At 42.4% G+C, this 13,883-nt stretch overlaps 1 protein-coding gene across 16 annotated transcripts in view; it reads right to left on the reverse strand.

Annotated features, from left to right (window-relative positions):
* The window catches only part of DTNB (dystrobrevin beta), a 380,746-nt gene that overhangs the window by 112,365 nt on the left and 254,498 nt on the right, over window positions 1–13,883 (reverse strand). For all 16 annotated transcript variants that reach the window (XR_007356069.2, XR_007356070.2, XR_007356076.2 and 13 more), the window contains one exon: window positions 8,089–8,176. Coding sequence is in view for 3 of the 16 variants with exons in the window: in XM_048846097.2 (XP_048702054.2) it covers window positions 8,089–8,176 (88 nt within the window). In the remaining 13 variants the exon portion in view is untranslated. The remainder of the gene's footprint in view (window positions 1–8,088; window positions 8,177–13,883) is intronic.

Consider the following 13,883-nt stretch of genomic DNA (forward strand, 5'->3'; position numbering starts at 1 on the left):
TTTTTTTTTGCGAATACAGACTAATATGGCTGTTACTCTGAAACCAGTCTATAAGTACCTGCACAAGGAACAAATATTTAATCTTCAATCTAGCAGAGAAAGGTCTAATATGGTCCAATGGCTGGACACTGAAACTAGATACATTTCAGACCAGAAATAAGGTGTAAATTTTTACAGTGAGGAGTAATTAGCCATTGGAAGAATTTACAAAAGTTGATGGTAGATTCTCCATCACAGACAATTTTTAAATCAAAATTGGATATTTTTCTAAACTATCTGCTGTAGGAATTATTTTGGGGAATTATTTCTCTGGCCTGTGCTATACAGGAAGTCAGACTAGATGATCACAATGGTCTCTTCTGGCCTTGGAATCTTTGGCTGTAGATGACTTTGCCAATTACTACTCTGGGTTGAACTTCTCTTATTAACCAAGATAATGAAGGAGTTAGGAAAAAGCAGTTGCAAATGCCACCTCTCAGTTGCCAGTATCCTGAATTCCTCTCAGCCAGGCTTCATGCCCGGATACGGTACTGAGACAGAACTCATTTCTTCAGTGAAAGAACTCCTGACCATCCTCCACTGACACCAGAGTTGTAGATGGTATGGTGGGTACTGGACTCAACAGTAGGGATGAGGTTGGCATCAAAATCAACTGTACCAGTGCTGAGGGCAACGATTCAGACAATACTGGGGAGCAGCACTCAGGGGCTCTTGCTCTTACTGGAAGGTTTATGAGAACCCTTATCCACTGAAATACAATGGCTGGAGTCCCCATGACAGGTTGAGGAAACTTCTTGGGTCTCATACAGTTTTTACTTCCAGAGAGGTGGAAGTCTTGGTGCCCTTGGCAGATGGCCCTAGGGAAGGGAAGCAATGCCTCTTCTCTCTGTAGGTCTTCATGGGGTTTTCCTCCTTGAGAGAGCCAGAGAGGAAAGAGGAGCAGCCAGAGCACTTCTGGAGGAGGAGTACTCATTTAATCATATAAGAGTCCGGATCCAAAGCTGGAAGCATGGATTTCTCCATGAGGTGCTCCTCAGACATGCTGTGTTCTCCTAGTAAAGGACTTGCAGGTGCTGCACTTAGTCCTTACTGGCTTTTAACCAAGACAAATGAGGCAATGAGTTAATGGGCATAACAGCCTCACATAAAGTTTAAATTGTGGGACGTCTGCATAGTAACGTGGAACTGAAGTATCACTCCAGTAACAAAAACAAAGGAAGATGTATTGCCGGAATACAAAGAAAGCAAGCACTACAAACAAAACACTATTTACATTAAGGCTTGGTCTACACTTGAAAGTTAAGTCAGCATAGCTATGTTGGTCACAGGTGTGAAAAAACCACAACTTGACCGACATAGCTATACCGACAAAACCACCAGTGTAGGTGCAGCTGTGTGGATGGAAGAGTGCTTGTGTCAACAAAGCTAACTTGGTTCAGGGATATGATGTTCCTACACTGAGAGAAAATCCCCTTCTGTCGGTGTAGGTTGAGTCTACACTAGGGGACTATGCTGACATAGGGTATGTCTATGTTATGGAGCCTAAGTCCTAAACTAACACAAACTATTTACACATGAAAAGGTTACTGACAAGCTAGAAAAAACTGAGAGCTTGAAACTGTCCCCTGCTGTGATATGAAGTGGTAGAGCTTGTGAGATAATAAGGCCCTGTGGTAGAAGAGTGCCAGTGAATCCTAGACTGGGCCTTGAGTTCCATCCCAAGTAGCAGCAAGACCAGTGTCGGGACTCGTGGGTACTGAGGCTTAATATCTTGGTAAAGTAGAACTGGTGTTTTAAACTTGGAACCCGAGGCAAGGAAATAAGCAATCTCACCAGCACTGATGAGGGCACAACTGGCACCTGTCCCCCTTTCCTGGTGCTAGAAGGAGCAACAGGAAGTGCTAAAGCTTCCACAGTTCTGAAGAGACTGACTCAGTGTCTGCACCTGTCTCATCCTCCCTCAGCATGAGGAACTATCCTGAGCAGCAAATTTCAATAAAATGATTTGTATTCCACAGCCTGGCTTGAGACAAACAAGAGTAATCTATTCAAAACTTTTCCAGAGCCAACATAGATAAAACCAGGATCTAAGAGTGTCTAACTGGGTTGATTACATGTCAGGAGCTGTGCTTGCAGTATTCCAGCAAATAAACTGTGATTACTGGAGACAGAAGATCCACTGATTTAAGCAATAGGTTACATACTATAGTTAGTAGTTCTGCACTTTCATATTTGAGTTCCTTCAGAACTCTTGGGTGATGCCATCTAGTCCTGGTGATTGACTACTCTTTAATTTATCAATTTGTTCCAAAACATCCGCTAGATGAGACCTGAGTCTGGGACAGTTTCTCAGTTTAGTCATCTAAAAAGACTGGCTCAGGTGTGGGAATCTCCCTCACATCCTTTACAGTAAAAAGAAAAGGAGTACTTGTGGCACCTTAGAGACTAATCAATTTATTTGAGCATGAGCTTTCGTGAGCTACAGCTCACTTCATCGGATGCATACTGTGGAAACTGCAGAAGACATTATATACACAGAGACCATGAAACAATACCTCCTCCCACCCCACTGTCCTGCTGGTAATAGCTTATCTAAAGTGATCATCAAGTTGGGCCATTTCCAGCACAAATCCAGGTTTTCTCACCCTCCACCCCCCCCCCCCCCACACAAACTCACTCTTCTGCTGGTAATAGCCCATCCAAAGTGACAACTCTCTTCACAATGTGCATGATAATCAAGGTGGGCCATTTCCTGCACAAATCCAGGTTCTCTCACCCCCTCACCCCCCTCCAAAAACCACACACACAAACTCACTATCCTGCTGGTAATAGCTCATCCAAAGTGACCACTCTCCCTACAATGTGCATGATAATCAAGGTGGGCCATTTCCAGCACAAATCCAGGTTTTCTCACCCTCCACCCCCCCCACACACAAACTCACTCTCCTGCTGGTAATAGCTCATCCAAAGTGACCACTCTCCCTACAATGTGCATGGTAATCAAGGTGGGCAAAGCCCGTTGCCAACTGTGCCCACATATCTATTCAGGGGACACCATCACAGGGCCTAATAACATCAGCCACACTATCAGAGACTCGTTCACCTGCATATCCACCAATGTGATATATGCCATCATGTGCCAGCAATGCCCCTCTGCTATGTACATTGGTCAAACTGGACAGTCTCTACGTAAAAGAATAAATGGACACAAATCAGATGTCAAGAATTATAACATTCATAAACCAGTCGGAGAACACTTCAATCTCTCTGGTCACGCAATCACAGACATGAAGGTCGCTATCTTAAAACAAAAAAACTTCAAATCCAGACTCCAGCGAGAAACTGCTGAATTGGAATTCATTTGCAAATTGGATACTATTAATTTAGGCTTAAATAGAGACTGGGAGTGGCTAAGTCATTATGCAAGGTAGCCTATTTCCCCTTGTTTTTTCCTATGCGCGCCCCCCCCCCACCAGACGTTCTCGTTAAACTTGGATTTAAACTTGGAGAGTGGTCAGTTTGGATGAGCTATTGCCAGCAGGAGAGTGAGTTTGTGTGTGTGTGTGTGTCCCTTGGAAAAAAAGGGTGGGGGTGAGAAAGCCTGGATTTGTGCTGGACATGGCCCACCTTGATTACCATGCACATTGTAGGGAGAGTGGTCACTTTGGATGAGCTATTACCAGCAGGAGAGTGAGTTTGTGTGTGTATGGGGGTGGGGGTGAGAAAACCTGAATTTGTGCTAGAAATGGCCCACTTTGATTATCATGCACATTGTAGGAAGAGTGGTCACTTTGGATGAGCTATTACCAGCAGGATAGTGAGTTTGTGTGTGTGGTTTTTGGAGGGGGGTGAGGGGGTGAGAGAACCTAGATTTGTGCAGGAAATGGCCCACCTTGATTATCATGCACATTGTGAAGAGAGTTGTCACTTTGGATGGGCTATTACCAGCAGGAGAGTGAATTTGTGTGTGGGGGGGGTGGAGGGTGAGAAAACCTGGATTTGTGCTGGAAATGGCCCAACTTGATGATCACTTTAGATAAGCTATTACCAGCAGGACAGTGGGGTGGGAGGAGGTATTGTTTCATGATCTCTGTGTGTATATAATGTCTGCTGCAGTTTCCACGGTATGCATCCGATGAAGTGAGCTGTAGCTCACGAAAGCTCATGCTCAAATAAATTGGTTAGTCTCTAAGGTGCCACAAGTACTCCTTTTCTTTTTGCGAATACAGACTAACACGGCTGTTACTCTGAAACCCATCCTTTACAGTGAAGACTGATGCAAAGAATTAATTTAGCTTCTGTGCAACAGCCTTGTCTTCCTTGAGTGCTCCTGTAGCACCTCGATCTTCCAGTGGCCCCACTGATTGGCAAGCTTCCTGCTTCTGATGTACATTAGAATTCTTTTGCTGTAAGTTTTTGTGTCTTTTGCTAGTTGCTCTTCAAATTAGGTCTGCCTAATTATACTTTTATGATTGACTTGCCACCGTTTATGTTCCTCAGTAGAATTTGACTTCCAATTTTTAAAAGATGTCTTTTTGTCTCTAACTGACTCTTTTAACTTTGTTTAGCCATGGTGGCATTTTTTTGGTTATCTTACTGCTTTTTTTAATTTGAGGTATACCTACAGTGTGAGCCTGTGTTATGTATTTTTAAAAAGTTTACATACAGCTTTCAGGCATTTCACTCTTGTGACCTTACCTTTTGATTTCCACTCTAACTCCTCACTTTTGTGTAGTTCTCCTTTTTGAAGTTAATCCAAATTCATTCATTCATTTTACATATTTCTTTCATGTTCCCTCTTTCTCATCTCTGAGGTAAACAATCCTAAACTTTTCAACCTGTCTTCATATGAGTTTTCCATGCTTCTAATCGTTTTCATCACCCTTCTCTGAACCCATCTAACTCTTCAATATCTCTTTTGAGATGGGGTGACCAATATGCACCCAGTATTCTATATCAGCTCACACCCAGGGTTCAAATTCCTTATGCAGCCTAACATCTTGTTTCCTTTTTTGCCTGTAGCACCACCTTGAACTGAGGCCTTCACTGAGCTGTCTCCGATGACATGGAGGACCTTTTCCTGAGTTAAATTGGTTAGTCTCTAAGGTGCCACACGTACTCCTTTCCTTTTTCTGAGTTGATACTCAAGACTAAACATGCCCAGTTTTTTTAACATTTCCTCATAGGTCAGGTTTTCCAAACCTTTTATCATTTTTGTTGCTATTCTCTGGATTCCCTCCAATTTATCCACACCTTTCCTAAAGTGTTGTGCCCAGACTTGGACACAATACTTCAGCAAAGGCCTTACCAGTGCTGAGCAGAGCAGGACAATTAGCACCCAGGTCTTACATACAACACTGCAGTTAATACACCCCAGAATGATATTAGCCTTTTTCGCAACAGCATCACTTTGTTGACTCATATTCAATTTATAATCAACTATAACCCCTAGATCCTTTCTAGGAATTCTACCACCTAGCCAGTTATTCCCCATTTTGTAGTTGTGCATTTGATTCTTTCCTTCGTAAACGTAGTGCTTTGCACTTGTCTTTACTGAATTTTATCTTGTTGTTTTCAGATTAATTCTCTGTTTTGTGAAGGTCCTTTGTGTCTTCTACAAATTTTACTACTTCATTATTCATCCCATTCCAGATAATTAAATATATTTAATAACACCTGACCTAGTAAAGAACCTTTAGGCTCCCTGCTTTTAACCTTTTGCCACAATGAAAATTTACCATTTATTCCTACTCTGTTTCCTATCTCCTAACCAGTTTTTGATCTATGACAATAATTTGCCTCTCACCACATAATGACTTAGCTTCTTTAATAGCCTTTTGTAAGGTACCTTATCAAAGTCCAAATAACCTGTCAACCAGTTCTCTTTTATCCCGCTAAGCCACTTAATACATGAGCTTCTTCAGAACTCCTGGATATACACCATCTGGACTGGATGACTTTCTGGTTTTTAAATCATCGATTTATTACAGCACATCTTTTTCTGACATCACCAATCTCTGAGAGTACCTCACTTTTAGTAATTTAGAATAGGTCAGGGATAGACATCTCCCCAGCATTCTCTGTGGTGAAGATTGACGCAAATAAATTATTAAGCTTCTCAGCAACTTTAAGTTTTACACAAAGATTAGTCAGATTACCCCGTTTCCCACCAACAGAGAACAGTCACTTAAATACTGTACCACTACAGCAATACATGTGTGTGTAGTGAATTAAATGACTTCAGAAAATTCAAATACAGAGATTTCCTCGACAGCCCCATCAAAGGGATAATGAGGAGCTGATGTGTCCATTTCTAGAATTTTAAAAGATTTCTTGTTATTAAAGCTCTACAAAAGGAAAATATCTGCTCATAACCCCTTCAGGAATTCAGATCACTGTATGAATGCATATTGATGGAGCTAGTAAAAGGGCCTACACACTGCAGGAGGAGATGATGAGAGTATTTATACTGCCAGAGGTAGCAAGAAGCATTCATATGGCTATTCATAGTCGTACTGTTCAATCCATCTTACACTGTGGCAGAAGAAATTCAGACTGTTCACTGGCTTGGAGTGGATAGTCCTTCTTTTGAAGATTGTTTGAGGACAAGGTGGGTATTCATAATTCTGAAATGCTGATGAGGTAGTCATATTATCTGAGCTGGGGATGAAGGGATACAGTGGGGCTTTGAGTGCAAGACTCCATCAACCCACTCCACACCAACAAGCCCAGAGCTAATCAGAGCAGGCCTTAGAGCGTGTCATTAAGGCAGTGTTAGTTGTGCAAGTTTAGAGCTACTATTCAGGGTGGACATAGGAGGTATATCGTAAGGAGTCTGTATAAACAGGACATAAACAATCTTGCATTCACCCTGACCACAGAGTTCTGCATATCTGTAATCTCTACAATGGGCAGGGATCATAGTAGGGAGCATGGCCCCATCACCTGGAAAATCTGATTAAGTGCATATTTAGGTGGCCTTTGCTGTTGGTGCTTTTATAGAACCCTGGCTGTAGTTCAGAGCAGAACTTCCCAGCTGAAACCGGGGGAAGGTTGTCAGTCCAAATGCTATGTCTTCCCATGGGAATGCATCAGCTAGTGTGAAAAAGTCAAATATTTATAACCTTGATATAAACAGCTAATCTTCTATTAACTCTCACTAAATTCTTAGTTCTGCAGGTTCTCCAAGTTCCCTATGATATCTTTTGGCAATTAATTCAGATGAAAAGGGAACACTGGCCAGGAGTGAGTAGGTACGGCTGCAGGAACCAGAGTTCATTGCTGCTGAACTGAAGGATGCATAGAGAGTCCATGTCCTGATGGAAATACTGAGGGAATTCACAGGTAAGTTAATGCTAATGAAGCAGGGGTTCTCTGGGTTTTCCTGTCTGCAACCTCAAAATCACCTATGTTCTTCCCATTCCTAAATCCACATGCCAGATTCCTCTGGGCTCTTCCAGCTAAAGGTGCTAGAAGTACTATAATACATAGACATCAATAGTTATTACATAGTCCTGCCCTGAGTGCAGAGGACTGGACTAGATGACCTCTCGAGGTCCCTTCCAGTCCTACATTTCTGTGATTCTATGTGCTGTGTGAAGAAGTTTTTCCTTTATCAATTTAAATTTTTTGGCTTTTTAATTCATTGGCTTTCCCCCCTTTTTCTTGTACTATAGTGACTGATTTACATTCTCTGTAGCATATGATATTTTATATGCCTTTATCATGTGTCCACCTATTTGTCCATTCTCTACACTATGTAGGACTAATCTATTTAATTTCTTCCCATGTGACAGTCTTTCCATGCTTGTAATCATGTTGCCATTTCCTGGACATTTTCCCTAACCTTCTTGAGGAGGGGTATAGTGCAATACTGGGAAGGTGCTATTCATGCTATAAACAGTGAGAAAGGAGTGGAAAGGGAAGTAATGCCTCATTTTACATCAGCTAAGCAGAAAAAAAGACAATTTGACTCAATTTAGCACAATATTAAGCTGCTAATCAAAGCTCTGAAAAACATTTTGCTACCTTCCTTAATAAGAAAAGAGCCAGAGAAAATCAAATTGGAGAATCAATGCATTTACTTACTGCATTTCCAGCTTCCGCAGCCAGCCTGGCAGCATATCGGGCAATAAGTCTGTGCTCCTCATCAAGTCTGCTAGGGCTGTCCAGGACACTGCCAAGGGAACAAAAGGTCAACACATCACCAGCAATACACCTAGCTTCAGCACTGGACATGTCAAAGAAAAGGATGCATCGTTATGTAGAATCAAATTAATCTGAAATGAAAAACCCCTATCAGAAACCATCTACATCGTGCCCTTCTCCCAATCTTGAACGCAGGGCCTAGCACAAGATTGTTCTCTCAGTAGTCTATTCTCCATGGGTTTGTCCAGCCTAGTGTTAAATATTTCAAACAATAAGTTTTCAAAACTGAAAAAAACCCCTATAAAAAGATTGTTAGCAAAAAATATACTGTTTTCCCAATGATATTTTTAATAGACCCCAATCAAAACGGGTGATTAAACTGAATGGTGAAGGTGGAAAGTCCTGTACTTATAAGATCTACATGATGTGTCAAATTGAGAATGGTTTCCAAAAAGAAAAACTGAGTGAATCATGCTAACCAGAGAAGAATTCACGCTGTAACTGAAAAAGATAAACTAAAATGCAGAAATGCTGCTGATAGGCCAGCCTGGCAGGAGTAAAATGTACAAGGCATGCAAGGATTCCATTTTGAGACCTAGAATTTGTCCTTCATTCCATGGCTGACAGAGGTTGAGGATGCTGCAGAAATGGCACTTTTAGGGCTTGACCTGACTCCGACTAATTTCAGCAGATGTTGGATCAGGACCATATGGCTGCAGGAGCAGAGGTAAGGACCTTCACATCACTCTGTAGAAATATTACTGCAGCTGTCTTGTGAGAAACAGTAAACGAGCTCTGGAAGAAAATGTCTCCTGCAATTTGACCCACATTGACAGAACCATGAAACAGTAGGAAAAGTTGGAAGTTGAAGGCTGGAGAAGCAAAAGCAAAAATAGGAACTCTGGTGGTAAACATATGAATGGCCACAAGGGGTCAGACGAATGGTCCATCTAGCCCTAATCCAGTTTTCTGACAGTGGCCGGCACCAGATGCTTCAGAGGGAATGAATAGAATGGGGTGATTCGCAGGAACCATCCCGTCATCCAGTTCCAGAATCTGACAGTCAGAGGCGTAGGGACACCCAGAGCCTGGGGTTGCATCCCTGACCATCTTAGCTAATAGTCATTGATGGACCTATCCTCCATGAATTTATCTTGTTCTTTTGAACCCAGTTATACTTCTGGCCTTCACAACATCCTTTGACAATGAGTTCCACAGCTTGACTGTGTTGTGTGAAGAAGTACTTCCATTTGTTTCATTTAAACCTGCTGCCTATTCATTTCACTGGGCGACCCCTAGTTCTTGTGTTATGAGAAGCGGTAAGTAACACTTCCTTGTTCACTTTCTCTACACCAGTCATGATTTTATAGACCTTGATCATCTCCCCCCTTAGGTGTCTTTTTTTCCAAGCTGAACAGTCCCAGTGTTTTTAATCTCCTTTTCCATTTCTAATATATCGTTTTTGAACAGATGTTTTCAGAGAACTATCCATAATGACTCCAAGATCTCATTCTTGAGTGGTAACAGCTAATTTAGACCCCATCATTTTGTACATATAATCAGGATTATGTTTTCCAATGTGCATTACTTTGCATTTATCAACACTGAATTTCATCTGCCATTTTGCCGCCCAGCCACCCAGTTTTGAGAGATTCTTTTGTAACTCTTTGGAGTCACCTTTGCACTTAACTATGTTGAGTAAATTTAAGAACATAAGAATGGCCACACTGGATCAGACTAAAGGTCCATCTAGCTCAGTATCCTGTCTTCTGACAGTGGCCAATGCCAGGTGCCCCAGAAGGAATGAACAAAACAGATAATCATCAAGTGATCCATCCCCGTCACCCATGCCCAGCTTCTGGCAAACAGAGGATAAGGACACCATCCCTGCCCATCCTGGCTAATAACCATTGATTTTGTAGTGTCTGCAAACTTTGCCACCTCATTGTTTACTCCTTTTTCCAGATCATTTATGAATATGTTGAACCGCACTGGTCCCAATACAGATCCTTGTGGGACCTAGCTATTTACCTCTCTCCACTGTGAAAACTGACTGTTTCTTCCTATCCTTTGTTTCCTGTCTTTTAACCAGTTACTGATCCATGAGAGGACCTTCCCTCTTACACCATGATTGCTTAGTTTGCTTAAAAGTCTTTAGTCTTTGACAAGGTCCATCGCTTTCTGAAAGTCCGAGTACACCCTTGTCCACATTTTTTGACCCCCTTAAAGAATTCTAATAGATTGGTGTAGCATGATTTCCCTTTTTAAAATCCCTGTTGACTCTTCCCCAACAAACCGTGTTCATCTATGTGTCTGATAATTTTGGTGGATGATCTTCAGGACTAATAGGAAATCTGTGGTGGGAGGAGAGCACAACATGGGTCTCAAACCATTTATATTTCCAGAAAAGTGCTTATACTAGTCTAGTGAGCCTGGCAGGGCCTACCTAATATATAACACACTATAAACTTTAGAAATGGTTTTAAACTAAACATCTTTTAAAAAAAAACAACATCAGGCTATAGTGGACAAACAGTAAGTTTTGAATTAATTGAAATTAGTCAATATAAAGACTTGCTATGAGCTCAGACTATGGGCTGCAAAGTTTCCATTACAACAAATCAGAAGTGAGATGCTATATGAAAGAGCAGGCTTTTCAAGTTTGTGTTAAATTGAAATATTTGCCTTTGTTGCTGGTGTCTGATTCAGTCACTACAGCATGTCTTTTTTATCCACTATAGTTTGTCTTTAAAATCATAGGTAATAAAATATTTTAATGAGGCTCAATTTTGCAATGTAGCCTAATGCCAGAAGGGCTTGCTTCTTGACACTGGATCCACAGATGTAGTGCTCGATGTCCGAAAATATGCAGTGTTGTGCACCTATGCATTTTCAATCAAACGCAGGAACAGAATCAAGCCCTAAAAATGCAATTAAGGTAAAGAAATAAATGCTAAGTGCCTGGTAGAATACATTAAAAAATATCTGCATTACATTGTACAATCATTAATTACACCATAATTTCACAGGCAAATATTCATTTTAATTAAACAGTAGAATTCAAGTTACATACCTCACATTTATTTTAAAATATGCATTTGTTCAAATTCATTAACTTGGACTCCTCCAGAGTTGGACGGTCAGTCAGAGGGGAGGTGTCAGAGGTTATATCTTACACAACAGGGAAGCATGAGGAAGCTGAGTGAAGGTAATGCTGTAATTTACACATTGAAAGGCTTGGAAGTAGGTGTAAATTACACCAGTTCAGATATACTTCTGAATTTGGCCTACTGTGTGTCCATAAACAGAATAATTTAAAGATATTCAGTGATCTCGATGCAATAATACTAGAGAAAGAGGGGCCTGTAAGGGAAGGTGAAAATTGAGGAAAGTAGTATTAAGAGATGAGACAAACCATTGTATTGGCCTTGATGATCTTTCCCTGTTTCTATTCCCCGCCCCATAACACTGTATATTCAAAACACTTTTTCTGGACCATGGCACAGTTTTATTGTAGGTCCACCTTCCCTACCTTGCTATCTGAATTTGATTTTGATACTGTGAAAGTAGAATGAATTCTATTGAACTTATAATTCATTAAAAAAATGCTACTTGAAGGGTTTGTTGAAATATAGTTGTCAGGAAGAGAAACATTAAGGAGGGTGAGACAATGGGTCCTCAAACTAATTAACTTAGAGCTCCTGCTGAGCTAGGAGATTGGTAAACGTTAGTATGCAAATAAGATATGTATATTTGTCAGTTTCTGCTTCCTTTTGTCTCTTATGTTAAATTGGCTTTGGCTTGTCTGTATAAATAAGTTAGCTTGAGCTTTTGCAGGGACTCACATATCTGGGTGCATTGGCAAAGCGCTTTGCTAATAAACAGAGTGGTCTGACAAATTATGTGAGTCCTGAATCTGACTTTGACAATTTGGAGGTCCCACCGAGATGGCAACCGTCTTCACTGGGGCTGTGTGACTCCTGACTGTTCTTAGGACGGCCGTGGCAAGCTGGCACCTGGGCATTTGGCCCGAGCGGACCTCCGCCAGAACGGAAGGGTGCATGACCACAGTGAAGTCTACACCATCGAACCTGTTGGTTCCCACTCTGTTCTGGTAGGGATCCCAGGATCTGACATCAGGAATCTGGTCAGGTAATTATTTCTGTGTTTTGTCCGGACTGAGGACTGTCTTGTCTCTGTGTCTGTCCATCCTCCCTGTGGTGTGTTTGAGTCTGGGCGCCGTCTCCATCTGGGGATCGGCTGACCAAAGGGTTCCTGTCCCCACAGTCTGAGTGAGGGAAATCTGCACAATCGCAGCCGCACCACGCCTGGGGTAAAACCCTTGGTGTGAAAGCAAGGGCGATTGAGGCACTAGCCTGTGGGCTCCTTTTGTGTGTTGCACCGGGCATCGCTCTGACGAACCCGACTTTCCTTCTTGTGTGATTGGTGTGTAAAGTCCTCCTGTATGGGTAACTAGACGTCTAAGTCGGGACAGTTCCCTAAAGGAACGCTGGCTCAATTTATGTATTTTAGGAAGGGTCCGGACTCCAGTAAATTTCTGGAAAAATGGTCTAGGCTAACTCAGGAGAATCCCAAAATTCAGTGGCCACTGTTAGGATCTTGGGACAAAGACTGTGTAGACGTCTTAAAAGACAAACTTGGCCAACCTAAAATTAAATTGGCAAAAGGAGAGGTTGATTGTTTCACGCAGTGGTGGGAAGAGGCAAATCATAGGTGGACAGAATCAAAACTTGCCCCTCTCAAAGATTCTGGCTTCTATCCCACCAGATGCAACTCATTTTACTGTTGTTGATTTGTGCTCTGCTTTCTTTTCTGTCCCGGTTCACCCTGACTCCCAGTTCCTGTTTGCCTTTACTTACAAGGGGCAACAGTACACATGGACCACACTGCCCCAGGGGTATACTGAAAGCCCGTCGTATTTTTCCCAAGCATTAGTCTGAGACCTTGCTGACCTTGTTTTCCCGTCCAGGTCCATACTAGTCCAATATGTAGATGATCTACTCCTCTGTTCCCCTTTATTGTCTGCCTCTGAAACTGACTCTTTAGTGCTCCTTACTGCCCTAGCAAATAAAGGTCACAAAGCTTCTCGCTCTAAACTACAACTCTGTCAAGCTTCTGTCACATACCTTGGCTTTCTCCTCTCCCAGCTTTCCCGTGCACTTTCTCCCACCCGCGTCCAAGCTATCCTTAGCTTTCCCCGACCCCGCTCCCCACGCCAGGTCCGGAAGTTTTTAGGCATGGCTGGATTTTGCAGACAATGGATTCCCCAATATGCCTCCCTTGTAAAACCTTTCCAGGAACTCACTCGATTCTCTGTGCCTGACCCCATGCCGTGGCTCCCTGAGGCCAATTCTGCCTTTGTTTCCCTCAATCAGGGTTTGGCTTCTGCCCCTGCCTTAGGGCTGCTTGACTATTCTAAGCATTTTACCCTTTTCTGACACGAACAATCTAGCTGTGCACTTGGAGTTCTCACTCAGATGCACGGAGAAAAGAACCACCCAGTAGCTTATTTCTCTGCCACTTGAGACCCTGTTGCCCAAGGCTTACCCCCCTGCCTGCGTGCTGTGGCTGCTGCAGCGCCCCTAGTCGAAATGTCTGATTCCCTTGTTCTCCGCTCTCCTCTTACCCTCCTGGTCCCTCACTGACCTCGCCCTGCTCCAAGACTCTGCCCCAGAAACCGAGAAAGAATCCTGGGTTGCCCAAGGTTGCTCTCT

The sequence above is a fragment of the Caretta caretta genome, chromosome 3, assembly GCF_965140235.1.
Source record: "Caretta caretta isolate rCarCar2 chromosome 3, rCarCar1.hap1, whole genome shotgun sequence".
Lineage (NCBI taxonomy): Eukaryota > Metazoa > Chordata > Testudines > Cheloniidae > Caretta > Caretta caretta.